Source organism: Mauremys mutica, chromosome 1 (assembly GCF_020497125.1).
Source record: "Mauremys mutica isolate MM-2020 ecotype Southern chromosome 1, ASM2049712v1, whole genome shotgun sequence".
Taxonomy (NCBI): domain Eukaryota; kingdom Metazoa; phylum Chordata; order Testudines; family Geoemydidae; genus Mauremys; species Mauremys mutica.
Genome location: NC_059072.1, coordinates 263,814,020 through 263,827,644, shown reverse-complemented (window position 1 = coordinate 263,827,644; position 13,625 = coordinate 263,814,020). Strand labels below are relative to the sequence as shown.

The following is a 13,625-nucleotide window of genomic DNA, read 5'->3' as shown; positions in this document are numbered from 1 at the left end:
ATTTCTATAAAGCATTATGGGGTGCAATGTCACAGCATGCATTATTAAAAAAATAATCTATAATTTGTGAAGGTGAAACTGAAGCTTCCTGCAAAATTTTCTTTAGGCAAGGAAACAACTGTAGTTTGAATCACACGGCGTCCATCTTTGCACAGTACAGAAAGAGTTGCATACATAGAATCATAGAATCAGAGAATATCAGGGTTGGAAAGGACCTCAGGAGGTCATCTAGTCCAATGGTTCTCAAACTAGATCTGTCGCTTGTACAGGGAAAGCCCTTGGTGGGTCGGGCCGGTTTGTTTACCTGCCGCGTCCGCAGGTTTGGCCGATCGTGGGTCCCACTGGCCGTGGTTCGCTGCTCCAGGCCAATGGGGGCTGCAGGAAGGGCGGCCAGCACATCCCTCGGCCCGCACTGCTTCCTTTTCTAGAAGAGGGTTACTCAAGTGTAAATCAGAGCACATTTGGGGAATTTATCCCCCTTTTTACGAATCTATTCAGATTTGAAATTAATTTCAGATTTGTGATGAATTAACTTGAGCAAATTACTTACAATATGCAGATTTGTTTAAATGATTAGATTTATACATTAGGGGACAGTCCAGTCCTACTGTCAGTCTTTTGTAGGAACATAGGACATAGTACTGGAAGGGACTGCCTGGATCATTGAGTCCAGTCCCACGCTATCACAGGAAACCCTGTCATAAACTTTTCAAGCTCCATTTTAAGACGAGTTAGTTTGTTCACCCCCACTACTGCGATTGAGAATGTGTTCCAAAACATATCACCTGTCAGGATCGGGTTGTGAGCTGCTCACTGTCACGACTGAAGATCAGTTCAATCTGGGGCCAGCCCAGGTCAAAAATGCAAAGTGAGCGTCCATAGCCAAACTGAAATTGTGAGGTCAGAATTGGGGTTGGGCCAGGTCACCAGGGTCAACAATGGTCATAAGCTGAAGACAGTAAACCAGGTACCAAGAACCAAGCCTAGATCAAGAGCTGGGAGTCTGGGATGAAAGCAAGTCACAGCAAGGAGTGGTGAGGCAGGATCTAAGGCAGACAAAACACAAGAGGTCTGAGCTACTCAGGCAACTCCCAGAAATGGCTTCTTGGTTTATATGGGGAGTGCCAACCAACCAAGGAATCATAGAGGGTTGTTGCTCATGTCCCTTAGAGCAGGACTTCTTGCAGGACTTAGCCTCTCAGAGCTTCTTACCTGGGCCCCTGGTGGTGACAAGGAAATGGCACCTTCCTTGACCCTTGCTGGCACTGGTTCTAGGCCCATGGCTTCCTACATCACTGTCCTCTTCAGGACCCTCCTTTTCAGGATGGAACTGGACCAGGCTTGTCTGAATGAGCCTCATGAAACTTTCTTATCAAGTCAGGGGTGTGGACATGGAAGGCAGGTTCACAAGTGTATTCTTCAAGTCCACATCCTTCCCGGTCTATTAGGTAATACATGTGTCCTTGGGTGCATCTGAAATCGAGGATAGCATACACCTCATATTCTTCATGGTCCTGGTCTTTGACTGGCAGAGGTGGAGGAGGGGTTCGCCAGGAAAGGGGTTGTCAGCATAGGATTTTAGCAGGAACATTGAAACATGGGAGTATCTTGAGGGATTGGAGAACATGTAATTTGAAAGTGATTTGCTGGCATATCCAAAAGGGTCCAAAACTAGTGATCCAGCTTGCAGGACGATCTACTGGACAGAAGATCCTTTGAATTAAGCTAGATTTTCTGGCCTACAGAGAGGGACAAGGCCTCTTGGCACCACTAGTTGGCATACCACTTGTAAGCTCTCTTTGCATTCTGTTGGTGGTCCTTAAGAGCCTCCTTGGCTAAATGGATTTGTTGGACCCAGTCGGAGACAGCTGAGTTCAGCGATCCTGCTCGTAGTGCCAGGTGGAACCCATAATTTGGAAGAAGGGGCTCTGTTCTGCTGAGGGGTGGTCTGCATTGTAGTAGAAAAACTTGGCAAGTGGTAAGAGGTTGTATCAGTTGTTATGATGATAATGAAGCAGCTGAGGTACTCTTCCAGTACCTGGTTCACCCTCTCAGACTTTCCATCTGAGGATAATAAGTGCAGCTGTCCAGCAGTCACAGGATTTTGTGCCAGAAGTGCAAGGTAAATTGTGGACCTCACTCTGAGCCAATGTAGTCCAGAAGCCCAGGAAGACGAATACCATGTCTTATCAAGAGTTGGCCAGTAACTTCAGCAGACGGTAAGCAGCTTGAGAAGATGCAAGTGAGCTATTTTTGTCCGACAGTCCATGACCATCAAGATGACAGTGTTACCATCAGAACACTGGGGAGTTCCACAATGACATCTAGTGAAATCGATGTCCAAAACTTTGTGGATGTTTCCAGGGGTATTGAAGTACCAAGGGGCATAGTTCAAGTTATCTTGCTGCAGGCATAGAGGGAAAGCCCCCTCGAGGTGGTAGCACCAATCTTAGAATGCTCCTTATCTAGTATTTCATAATTTCTTCCTGCTGAGATGAGCTTGCAGGAGTAAAATGCATAGGGTTGCAAGACTTGCTGGGTCCAAGCTCCTGCAAGAGTGCTCCTCCAAAGGTCACGCTGGATGCATTAGCCTCCAATATGAAGGAGTAGGTTGGGTTGGGGAGCACCAGGATGAGGGCCATCACAAAGGATTTGAACTGAATGAAGGCATGCTGGGCTTCAGATGACCAACTGAACCAGACAGTCTTACACAGTAGCGAAGTTAGGAGAGCTATTTTTCCAGGGAAGTCAGTGATAAACCACCAATAAAAACTGGCAAAGCCCAGTCTGACGGTGCCCCCCATAAGGCTTTATGGAATATGCTTATGAATGTATATATGTACACTGGAAAAAAGGACAGTCATGACAGGGGGTGTGAGAGATTGCTGGACCCAGACTAGCAGGGAACTAGTCTGTAAAAGGAAGCTTACTGGAACTGGTGAGGTTTTATTTGTATTCAGCTTCTTAGACATAGACTTGCGTGTTCTATTTTATTTTACTTGGTAATTCACTTTGTTCTATCTGTAACTACTTGGAACCACTTAAATCCTACTTTCTGTATTTAATAAAATCACTTTTTACTTCTTAACCCAGAGTATGCCTTAATACCTGGGGGGAGGGGGAGGCAAACAGCTGTGCATATCTCTCTATCAGTGTTATAGAGGGCGAACAATTTATGAGTTTACCCTGTATAAGCTTTATACAGGGTAAAACGGATTTATTTGGGGTTTGGACCCCACTGGGAGTTGGACATCTGAGTGTTAAAGACAGGAACACTTCTGTAAATTGCTTTCAGTTAAGCCTACAGCTGTTAGGGGACGTGGTTCAGACCCTGGCTCTGGGTTTGCAGCAGGCTAGAGGGTCTGGCTCAAACCAGGCAGGGCACCAAAGTCCTAAGCTGCCAGGGCAGGAAAGCAGGGGCAGAAGTAGTCTTGGCACATTAGTTGGCAGCCACAAGAGGGTTTCTGTAATCTAAACCGTCACAATTCACGGGGTTCTGGGGAGTCGCCTAATTGTGGATTGCTGTAATATTTTGGTGATTCATATGAATGCCCCCAGAGAAGATGATGTAGTCCAAAAAATTAATGCAAGACCAGTCAAAGAAGCATTTTTCCAGTTTGGAATACAGCTCATGCCTCCACAGAACTTCCTAGAACAGACTGGACATAACAACAGTGTTGGCTCTGGTTCTCTAAGAACACCAGGATATCGAGATAAATGATGACATGGTGATCAAATATATACTGAACACGTCATTTGTGAAGCATTAGAAAGGGGTGTTGTTAAGCCAAATGACATTACTAAGTATTCAACGTGTCCGTTCTGGGTCCATCCACTCATCTCCGACCCTTATATACACTAAGTTGTAAGCTTCCCAAAGGTCTAGTTTTATGAAGATCCTGGCTATTTGCACACACTCTAGCAATTCCAGGATAATGGCAGAGGATCCTGGTTGTAGATTTTGATCTGATTTAGGACTCAATGGTTCACACAAAGGTGCAGCAACCCATCCTTTTTCTGTATAAAAAGGACTGGGGCCCCTAATGGGAAGACAGATGAACTGATGAATCCTTTCTCGAGATTTTCTCAGATACATGGCCCAGTCCTCCTGACTCTAGTTCAGACATGGTGAATATTTGTCCATATAGGGCCTTCATCCCAGGCTGCAAATCTACGAGACAATCAGAGTCCCAGTGTGGGGGCTGGATGTCCACTTTTTTTCTCAAAAATGTTGTGCACTCCTGGTATTTCTTGGAAGAGAGGAGGTCCTGGACTCAAGGCAAGTTCTTCCTGGCTAGCCCCCACTGCCCTGCGTTTCCCCTTGGGTAGTAATTTCCCTTCCCAAGGGAGAGAGATTGGCTTGCATGGGAGCTGCAGGCAGACTTTTCAGCACAATTCAGAAGAAAAGTCAACGCACTTCCCTCTACAGGAAATACATGGGTCACGCTACCCCAATCATGGTATACTAAGTATTACTGGGAAGTGTGTTATGCTTATAAGAAGCACACAGGATCTTTTTTCAGGGGAAAAGGCAATACGCTATGTTTATTGAAGGTACAGTTATCATATGCATTCAATCTCATACACACACACACACACACACACTGTCCCACCAGTCAATGTTCTAGTTACCAATCCAGAGTCTGGAACAATCTAGTGGCCAGCTAGGTTGATCACAGGTAGGAAGGAGCCGGGTTCTGTCGGTTGCCACACGATGTTCCGGGGAAGTCTTGGCAGGACGAACCCAAAGTTTCATGGCAAGGCACCCTGTTTATATAGTGATTTTCCTTCACTGGGACCAATGAGTTTTGCACCGTCATGCTGTAATCAATTGTTGTTTTACGAGTGCTTGTTTTCTTAAATTGGCCTTTTCGTTCTTTATTTTGTTCTTTCATCAAGTCTTTCAGGGAATTACCCCATGCTGGTTTTGGTCACAGCTATCTTGTCCCCATTGATAGGCCTGTCTCATCTTTAGAGTCGTCAATCTGCCCTTTTCTGACATTTCAACAGGGATGTGTTGTAATATCCTGGTGCCCTTGTGTCTGTCCTCGGTTCCTCCCTAGAACATCTGGTCTGGTGATGGCCTTCACACTTATTTTCTAACACACATTCCTCATTCACACACAAAACAGAATTGATTTACACAGAGCATTTGAACAAATTGCACTGCAAGAGAAAACAATTATTGCATTCTTTTACTTATTTTAAAATGCTAAACCTACAACAAAGTGGTGACCCTAAAAGGTCTGTTACTGCCTTGAAATCAGCCCCAGACACAGATTCTGACTAATGCATCTTTACCAGTGGCCCATTAGGCCATTCCTTTCTGCTTTCAGAAAGGGTGGCTGGTGGGATATGGTCAAATCATACACCAATACATTTAATGCATGCCACATTATTATTCTTTATTTTTCAATTTAAATTATACAAAATACAAACATAAAATCCTACTATTACAAGTGTAGAGCATGGATCATACTGAAGTGCAATAACTCGTGGCGCTCTCCCACTCTGGCCTCTAAGAGAACAGTTTTCCGAGTTACTGGACCAAATGACAGGGGTGACTTATCGATTGTTTCTACCAGGTCCAGTGAAGGTTTTGGCTGAAGGGTCTGGGCTACCTTTGCGTCTATAACATTGTCGGGGGCAGCAGAGTCACTCATGGATAACTGCAGGGGAACTGACTCGATCCCTCTAGGCTATGTAACTGAAGTGAAATCTGTAAGTATGGAGAGGCCCCATGGGGTTTGGGTTGAGTTCTCTTCAAAGGCGGGGGGTTGGTGCCCCTGTGATGCCTGGGTGGGGTACCCCCTTTCTGGACCTGGGCTGGTCACTTTCCCAATTTCAGTCTGGATGGAAGCCAGCACTTTGGCCATGGTCTGAGCTAACTAGGCCTGTAGTGTGAGATTCTCCATCTGCAAGCAGGCATCTTGTTCCTGGAGGGGGGTTGGGTCACCTGGGAAATGCAGGTGGAAGATGGACCTGCCCTTTAGCTGTCTATTGAAGGATTGGCGGAAGGGCAAAGTCTGGAAGTGACCTGAACAATGTATCAGATTTGGGTCGTGGGCAGCCTGTGGGCATAGAGTGAGCTATTCAGTATCAGGGATGAAGGTCAGAGATGAATCCAGAGCCAGGCCAGGTCAAAACTGCGAAGTCAAATTGAAAGTGGGAGGCGAGAAAAAACAGGGTTGGCCCAAGCCAGGGTCAGCAATGCTCTTAAGCTGAAGACAATACACCAGGGATCAGGGTAGGGAGCTGAGCATAGTCAAGAGCTGAGAATGTGAGATTGAGAAGCCATGAGACAGGAAGTGCGGAGATCTGCATTGCTCAGACAACTCCCAGAAATGGCTTCCCAGTTTACATGGGGAATGCCAACCAATCAGGAAATCACAGAGGGCTATTGCTCATGCCCCTCTGGGTGGGACTTCCTGCATGGCTTAGCATCTCAGTACCTCTTAGTGGCAACCTGCCTGGGACTCTGGTGGTGACAAGAAAGCAGCACCTTCCTTGAATCCTGCAGAAGTTCTATCACTCTTCTGATGGTTAAAAACTTTCCCAACAAGAAAGGAAATGGGCACAAAAGATAGAGCAATCAGCTAAAGAAGTGCCACAGTAAGGAAGTCCACTGGAAAAAATTTTAGTAGGAAGAGAGCTGTAACAGTGTGATAAATCATGAGGGAAGAGCCGCAACAGCAGAGATGTAGTCAGATAAGTGATAATCACAAGAGAATGTGAGTGAGAAAATTACCTAGGAAGAAAAGAGTGTTTGCTGTAAACAAAGACGCCTGGCAGCTAAAAAGGAGATAAATAAGAGAAGAAACAAAAAAGAAGTATCTTTTCAGCCTTTGGGAAGAAGGTCAGCTTATGCTGATCTCACAGATGGAGGGAATAGCTCAGACTTTACTTAGTGCACTGAAGTATTTCTATTTGCCAGAGTTAACATTACAAAATAACTGAGGAGGTGGAGAGGATGTAAGTGGGAGTGTGGGTGTCAGGGATGCTAGAGAGGAAGAAGAGGTTGCAGTAGTCAAAACGGGTGCTAATCAGCACCTGAACAAACTTTAGCAATCTGGATAGAAAGGAACAATTGGATTTTAGAAATGTTTTGGGGAAATAGCAGCGATATTTTGACGCCATCCCTACCCTTCTTGATCAAATAATTCCTGTAGCTACTACAGCAAGTGCTTACTTGGAAAAGAAGTATTTACACAGTATTTTGTATTAGCAGTTGTCCAGAATGTGGTAAATGTTTTGTCCTTTTTGAAAAAGAGGTAATAGCATTATTTACTTTTAGTTTTCATTTCATTTCCCCCTCACTTGTGTTTCTTTCTGAATCCCCGCCTCTTGCCACCCAGGCAGTCTTTCTTTCTACCTGCCTCACTACATGTAATTCCCATATGAATGTTCCTTTTCAGGGTGGCAGCTCCAATCCCTCTGGTAGCTTTGATTCCTGTGGGAGGATCCTGCTCCCCATCCCTCCTAGCAGAGGTAACTAGACAAGGTCCTTCATGTTTCCAGCTACTTTTACCAGACTCCAGGCTGCTCTTTACACTGAGGAGCATGAAGGCATTTAAAAGCAATCAAAAACAAGGAGAAGCCAGCATCATGTCACTTACCAGCTATTGTAGACTCCCAGGAAATGATCTACAGACCCCAACTGGTACCTGGAACTTACCTTGGAAATCTCTGTGCTAAATAAATCCTTTCCTTCCTTTGTATTGTCATTTTTTCAGCAATTTCTAGACTTATTTCCCTCACCCAACCTTTGGCACAACTTATCCAAGTTATCGTAGATGGGGCTGTTAGCATCACCTGTTATTATTATTATCACCCAATGCTTCTCACATTAAGACCTTGTTTTCAGTAGCTTATACCTTTGCTAAAAAACTTGAAATGTTTGGTCTGAAATTTTCCATGGTGGTTGTTAGTCTCAGGCTGCAATTTTTCCAGAAAATTTCAGTCTAAATGTTTCAGTCATTTCTGAGAATGAAGCTAGCTAAAATATTTTGCCCATGTTATAAATTTCTGGAAATCTTTTCTTTAGGAAGCTCTACCATATCCATGCTTTGGAACAGGGACTTTAAATTTGGCAGGATGGTCACCTTGGTGTCAAGCAAGCACCTTTTGTCATCCCTGTTAATCTTTTCAAACTTTAGTCAAGTCATAAGCCTTTGAAAAACAGCAATTTGCACGTGTTCGGTAGACATTTGCTAGGGCTTAGCTGCTAAATACCCTGAAGATTCCATCAAAACAAAGCATGCTATCACCTGGGGATGCTGCTGATGGCTTTCCTTATTGGTGCAGTTCTGTGCTGGGTCCAGGCACTTGAATTGAGAACTTGGAGACTTGTCTCTCCTGTGTTCTCAATAACCCCCCTACTGGACCCAGGCAGTATATAGGGGGAAGTTGCCTGATTTGAATGCATTATGAGACAGTCTTTAAATTAAACCAGCACATACTTTCTACACAGGATCCCTGCCTCATTAAGTGTACAAGATGAAGCTCCCCTGGGGATGAAACAGGGTTGTGTACTGAAAAGAATGTTTTCTGTGGGACCTCTGCTTCATTTGTTTCAGAATTTGGAAGGTGTGTAGTGAATGAGGGGAGGGGACTGCAGGAACAGAAAGGAGGATCTCACAGTTAAGGCAGCGCAATGCTGTCCTCAATAATGGGATTCTATCCCGGCCTCTGCCACTGGTAACTGTGTGTTCCTCATTTTCTAGGTGCCTACCTCAAAACTCTGGGGTCTGATCTGCAGAAATGTGGAGCATTCATAGGGTCAACTGAAGTTATTAGGAGCTGGGACTGTAACATATACAGTGCTATATAATGCCAAGTAATCTAAATAATCAGATCTTAGGTGTCTCATATTGGACACCCAAAATTAGTGGACATTTTTTACCTTAGTCTCTCTGTGCCTAAGTTCCCCACTATACCATGGAGTTCATACCATAGTTTCATCTCATAGGGGTGTTGTGAAAGTAAATTAATTAATGGCGTGAAGCACTTAGATACTCTAGTGACTAGTGCTATAGAAAAGAAGAGGAAATTAATAATTCTTCAGAGCGGGGTTTGAATAGTGTGCAGTACATTAGGCATGAGAGCCACACACTGAAAACAAATTATTTCACAGCTGCTCATTAAGTGAGCCCCATCCATTCTGTGCACTGAATGAAGCATGGGACCAGTAGAAAAAATAGAACAAGATCATGTAATTGAAGACTGTCATAATGCATAAACACCAAGGGGCTGAATTAAGGTTGCACAGACAAGGACCTGATGGCAAGAACTTGATTTAGGCCACAATTCAGCAACAATGGCCCCGGAGTTCCCTTTGCTGGGATGTGTGTCTGTCTGTGTCTATCTCTCTCTCTCACACACACTTTCATGGAGACTGCAGCCTATAGCCATAGCAATGACTGTAGCAATTGTTTTTCAGATGTATCTGGCTATATCTTCTTATGATGGCTTTGGTCTACTTTTAAGATATGTCCAATCTACACTCATTAAAATTAGTAGAAATTACCCATATACATTGAGAGAATACACCCCAAAATGTCCATATTGATGAACTTACCCTGGCTGGGTGTCATTTGTTACACAATGATAGGTAAAAGTTCCAAACATCTGAACTCCTAGAATTCCATACAGAAGCAGAAAGAATAGAAGGAAAATTGAAACACTCCAAATCTGCTCTCCGGAACGCCTGGTAAGAAGATAAATATTACATTAAGTATTAATAAATAAAAACTAACCTCCAGAAAAATGTATTTTAGTATTTGTATTACAGCAGCACCTTGATGCCCTAGTAATGGACTAGGAACCGATTGTGCTAGGTGTTGTTCAAACACACAACCAAACTATGGTCCCTGCCCCAAAGATCTTTTAATCTAAGTACACAATATAAGAATGGCCATACTCGGTCAGACCAATGGTTGATGTAGCTCAGTATCCTGTCTTCTGAAAGTGGCCAGTGCCAGGTGCTTCAAAGAGAATGAACAGCACAGGGCAATTATCGACAAGAGGCAACAGATACAGACAGGCATATAAGTACAAGGAAACAATGAGACAATATACCATTATATATCACATGGCACCTATCCACAAGGACATGACAAAAGCAGCTGACATTTCAAAAATAAATGAAAAAAAGAACACCTGTTAGAAAGATCTATTTCTTTATCCTGAAATATGGCATTCCTTCCCTATGATTATGTTGTGCTAAGATGCAGACCAAGCAGTATTTAGTGTTGTAAAAGTAACAGCTTTAAAATAGGTCAGGGGTCAGCAACCTCTGGCACGTGGCTCACCAGGGTCAGCACCCTGGCGGGCCGGGCCAGTTTGTTTACCTGCCGCGTCGGCAGGTTCGGCTGACCGCGGCTCCCACTGGCCGTGGTTCGCCGTCCCAGGCCAATGGGGGCTGTTGGAAGCGGTGCGGGCTGAGGGATGTGCTGACCACGGCTTCCTGCTGCCCCCATTGGCCTGTGGGAGCTGCGATCGGCCAAACCTGCTGACGCGGCAGGTAAACAAACTGTCCCGGCCCACCAGGGTGCTTACCCTGGCGAGCCACGTGCCAGAGGTTGCCGACCCCTGAAATAGGTTATCAAATTCAATATCTGGACTAGAAATGGCAGCTAAGATTTTTCCAAAAAGGGATGCCTGAAGTTAGGCTTAAATCAATACTGGAACCTACATAATAGCTTAATTTTGAAAGTGCTGAGCTTCCAGCAGATTCCAATTGCTCCTATCAACATCAGATAGTGGTTGGCTTATGTTCTGAACCATATACATTTTTAACTTATCATTTTCCCTCTCTCCCTCTGAGATCTGTGAATTTGGATACTTAGGGCCAGGTCCTCAGCTGGAATCAATCCAAAGTGCAAGGGGACTCCATGGATTTATACTAGCTGAGAAGCTGATCCATGGTAACTAAAGCAACCAGGCCATGCAGGAGAAGAGTTTAATTTAAAAAAAAAAAAGACATAATAAAATGGATAAAAAACTCTCATATTTTTCTGATTGTTTTTTTTTGAAAAATCTGATAAATACAGAATACATGATAGTGTAGCAAAATTAATCCCCAAAGGGGGCCAATAAACTCCTTATTCCACACCACCCCATCAATCATTTTGTATAATGCAGATTGACTCTGTCTGTAAAGATAGGACGGCTTATCACCAGGAGTCCAAATGTAAATGGAGAGAGAGATAATTAACTCTCAATATGATCTCAATTATCGTTTCATAAATAATGTCAGGATTTTAAAGTTGATAATGCAGGACCTTCCTGGTTTAGATAAAAGATGTATGTATCCCACTTAAAAACTGGAAATCTCCTCTTCTCCAAGGTATTCAACTCCCATTTTTAACCTTTATTGGACCTGAAACACCAGGCCTTAACACCTGCTATTGGCCCAAGACTAAATTTAATCCACACTGGGCCTCAGCGCAGTGTAGTTTCTGGGAGTGTGGGGCCGAGAAGACAACTCTGAAGGAAAAGACTAAATATTTTTGTGCCAGTTGAGCAATTTGGGAGGGGGGGGAATAAATTGTTGGATGTTTGAAGCTGATGGGTGGTTTGAAATGTCAGAAGCAATCCCAAAGGATCTGGGTGAGTGGGCAGAGTGCAGATGAAGTGGTTAAACATGCTTGATTAATGCAATTTATTACACAGCTCTACCATGTATCAGCTGGCTATTACCATCACATGCTATGCGTGATATTTATTACAGTTTAGTGCAGGGATCGGTAACCTTTGACACGCGGCCTGTCAGGGAAATCCGCTGGCGGGCCGGGATGGTTTGTTTACCTGTAGCATTCACCAATGGAGGCTGCGGGAAGCAGCATGCGAACCACAGCCAGTGGGAGCTGCTAATGGTCAAACCTGCGGACGCTGCATGTAAACAAACCGTCCCAGGCCACGTGCCAACAGTTGCCAATCCCTAGTTTAGTGTGTATCTGTGTCTTATTATTTTTAAAAAGATATATGTCATAGGAGCATGCACACTTATCTCTAGATGCTCCTTCCAATATGTAAAAGTCACTGGAGCAGATCAAAATTTTTCACAAAAAACATTAACTGTTTTCTGTCTCTCTTATATTGGCAGTTGATATTTTTCTAAAATGCACAATTCTGAAATTTTTTTGTCCGGTTCTAAATCTAACAATCCTCCTCCCAGCTGCTTATACAATCATGTTAAAGAACATTTTAATTTGCATTTATATTTACAGATAAATTATTCACTTACTTTAAAATATTTGTTATCCTGGTTCTTGGAAGCTCAAAGCGAAAATATATCCGGAATGCTCGAATCATAATAAGAGGCCTTGGAATTCGCAGCATGCCCCAAGGTGACATCTGATCAACTATCTCAGCGATTTCAAACACCTATGATCAAAAGAGGGAGGGGGGTGTTTCTGCTACTCCTGCACAGGCCACATCAGTACTCTTGTAACAGTGTTTGTTTTGTGGATTCACATTTATGAAGGCAGCAAAACTATTTTCATGATAACATTTTTCACTTTCAATGTCCCTTTTGGATTGAAATTTTCCTTTTTAAACTTTTCTTTCTTTTAAAGAAAGTTTAAGAAAAATTCCCTCAGCCATTTTTGAATCATCTTAATGAGAAATAAAAATATATTCCACCCATGTTTCTAATACTTCTAACTCAAACAACTAAAAAACCTTCCAGCTGTGTATGCAAGAAGTCTTGAAGAGGGATCTCTTGATATGGCTCTCTCTCTCTCTCCCTGTTCTTTGCTAAGAATGAAAAGTTTTCTTTTCCAGTTAATGAAATTAACATCTGAAAACGTTGCAAAGACCATGAATAGATTCTCACTGTTACAAAAATGCACACACTTAGCCAGCTGTGTTGTGGGATATCTTGCAGACAATAGATTACTTCAGGGAATTTGGAAGCATTCTGAAGAAGAATATCCAAGCCATCTTCTGTGAGATCCTTCCTGTCCCACAAGCAAAGAAAGACAGAAAGCAGAAGATTCTGTAAGTCAGTCACTGGCTAGGTAAGTGGCGCAGGGTGAAGGGTTTTGCTTTCATAGAACATTGGCAAACTGCGGCCAGTGGGAGCCGCGATCGGCCGAACCTGTGGACAGGGCAGGTAAACAAACCATCCCAGCCCACCAGGGCATTCCCTACACAAGCAGCGTCCCAAGTTGGGAAAAAAATGTTCTATGGGATGAGGAGACTATACAGTATATAGTATACCTAATGTTCCGTGCTTTCTATTTTTACCTACTTTCACTGTTAAATTACCAGTTTTTTTTTATTAAAGGAGTTTGGGTTTTACTAATTCACACCCATTTATCAATCCACTCAATATTTTTTGGGTTACTTATTTTTGTTAAACACTAATTCAATACACAATTGTTGCGTCCTGCAGCTCTGAGACTGAAGCAGTTCCGCAGTGTAAAACACAGAATACACACATGGTGGAGATTGGAAAAATCAAACAACATTAATATCACACTATGACTGGCTCACAGGGAGACACTGCCCACCTATTTCTTTGCATCCATTTAGTGTGGCACTGAATTTAAACAATCAGTCCTCCACAGATAAAGTAAAAAGGTAAACATGAGGTGAAAACACAAAGGTATGCCTGACTA

At 43.3% G+C, this 13,625-nt stretch overlaps 1 protein-coding gene and 1 long non-coding RNA gene across 2 annotated transcripts in view; one reads left to right on the top strand and one right to left on the bottom strand.

Moving 5' to 3' along the window:
- The window catches only part of NALCN (sodium leak channel, non-selective), a 390,104-nt gene that overhangs the window by 302,893 nt on the left and 73,586 nt on the right, over positions 1-13,625 (bottom strand). Inside the window, exons 6-7 of the mRNA XM_045008683.1 lie at positions 12,248-12,387; positions 9,578-9,706 (exon numbers count right to left, since the gene is read on the bottom strand). Of these exons, the coding sequence (XP_044864618.1) occupies positions 9,578-9,706; positions 12,248-12,387 (269 nt within the window). The remainder of the gene's footprint in view (positions 1-9,577; positions 9,707-12,247; positions 12,388-13,625) is intronic.
- Positions 936-7,649, top strand: LOC123365795. The gene is made up of 3 exons (XR_006577755.1): positions 936-1,034; positions 5,586-5,721; positions 7,416-7,649. It is a non-coding gene; the product is annotated as an uncharacterized LOC123365795 (long non-coding RNA).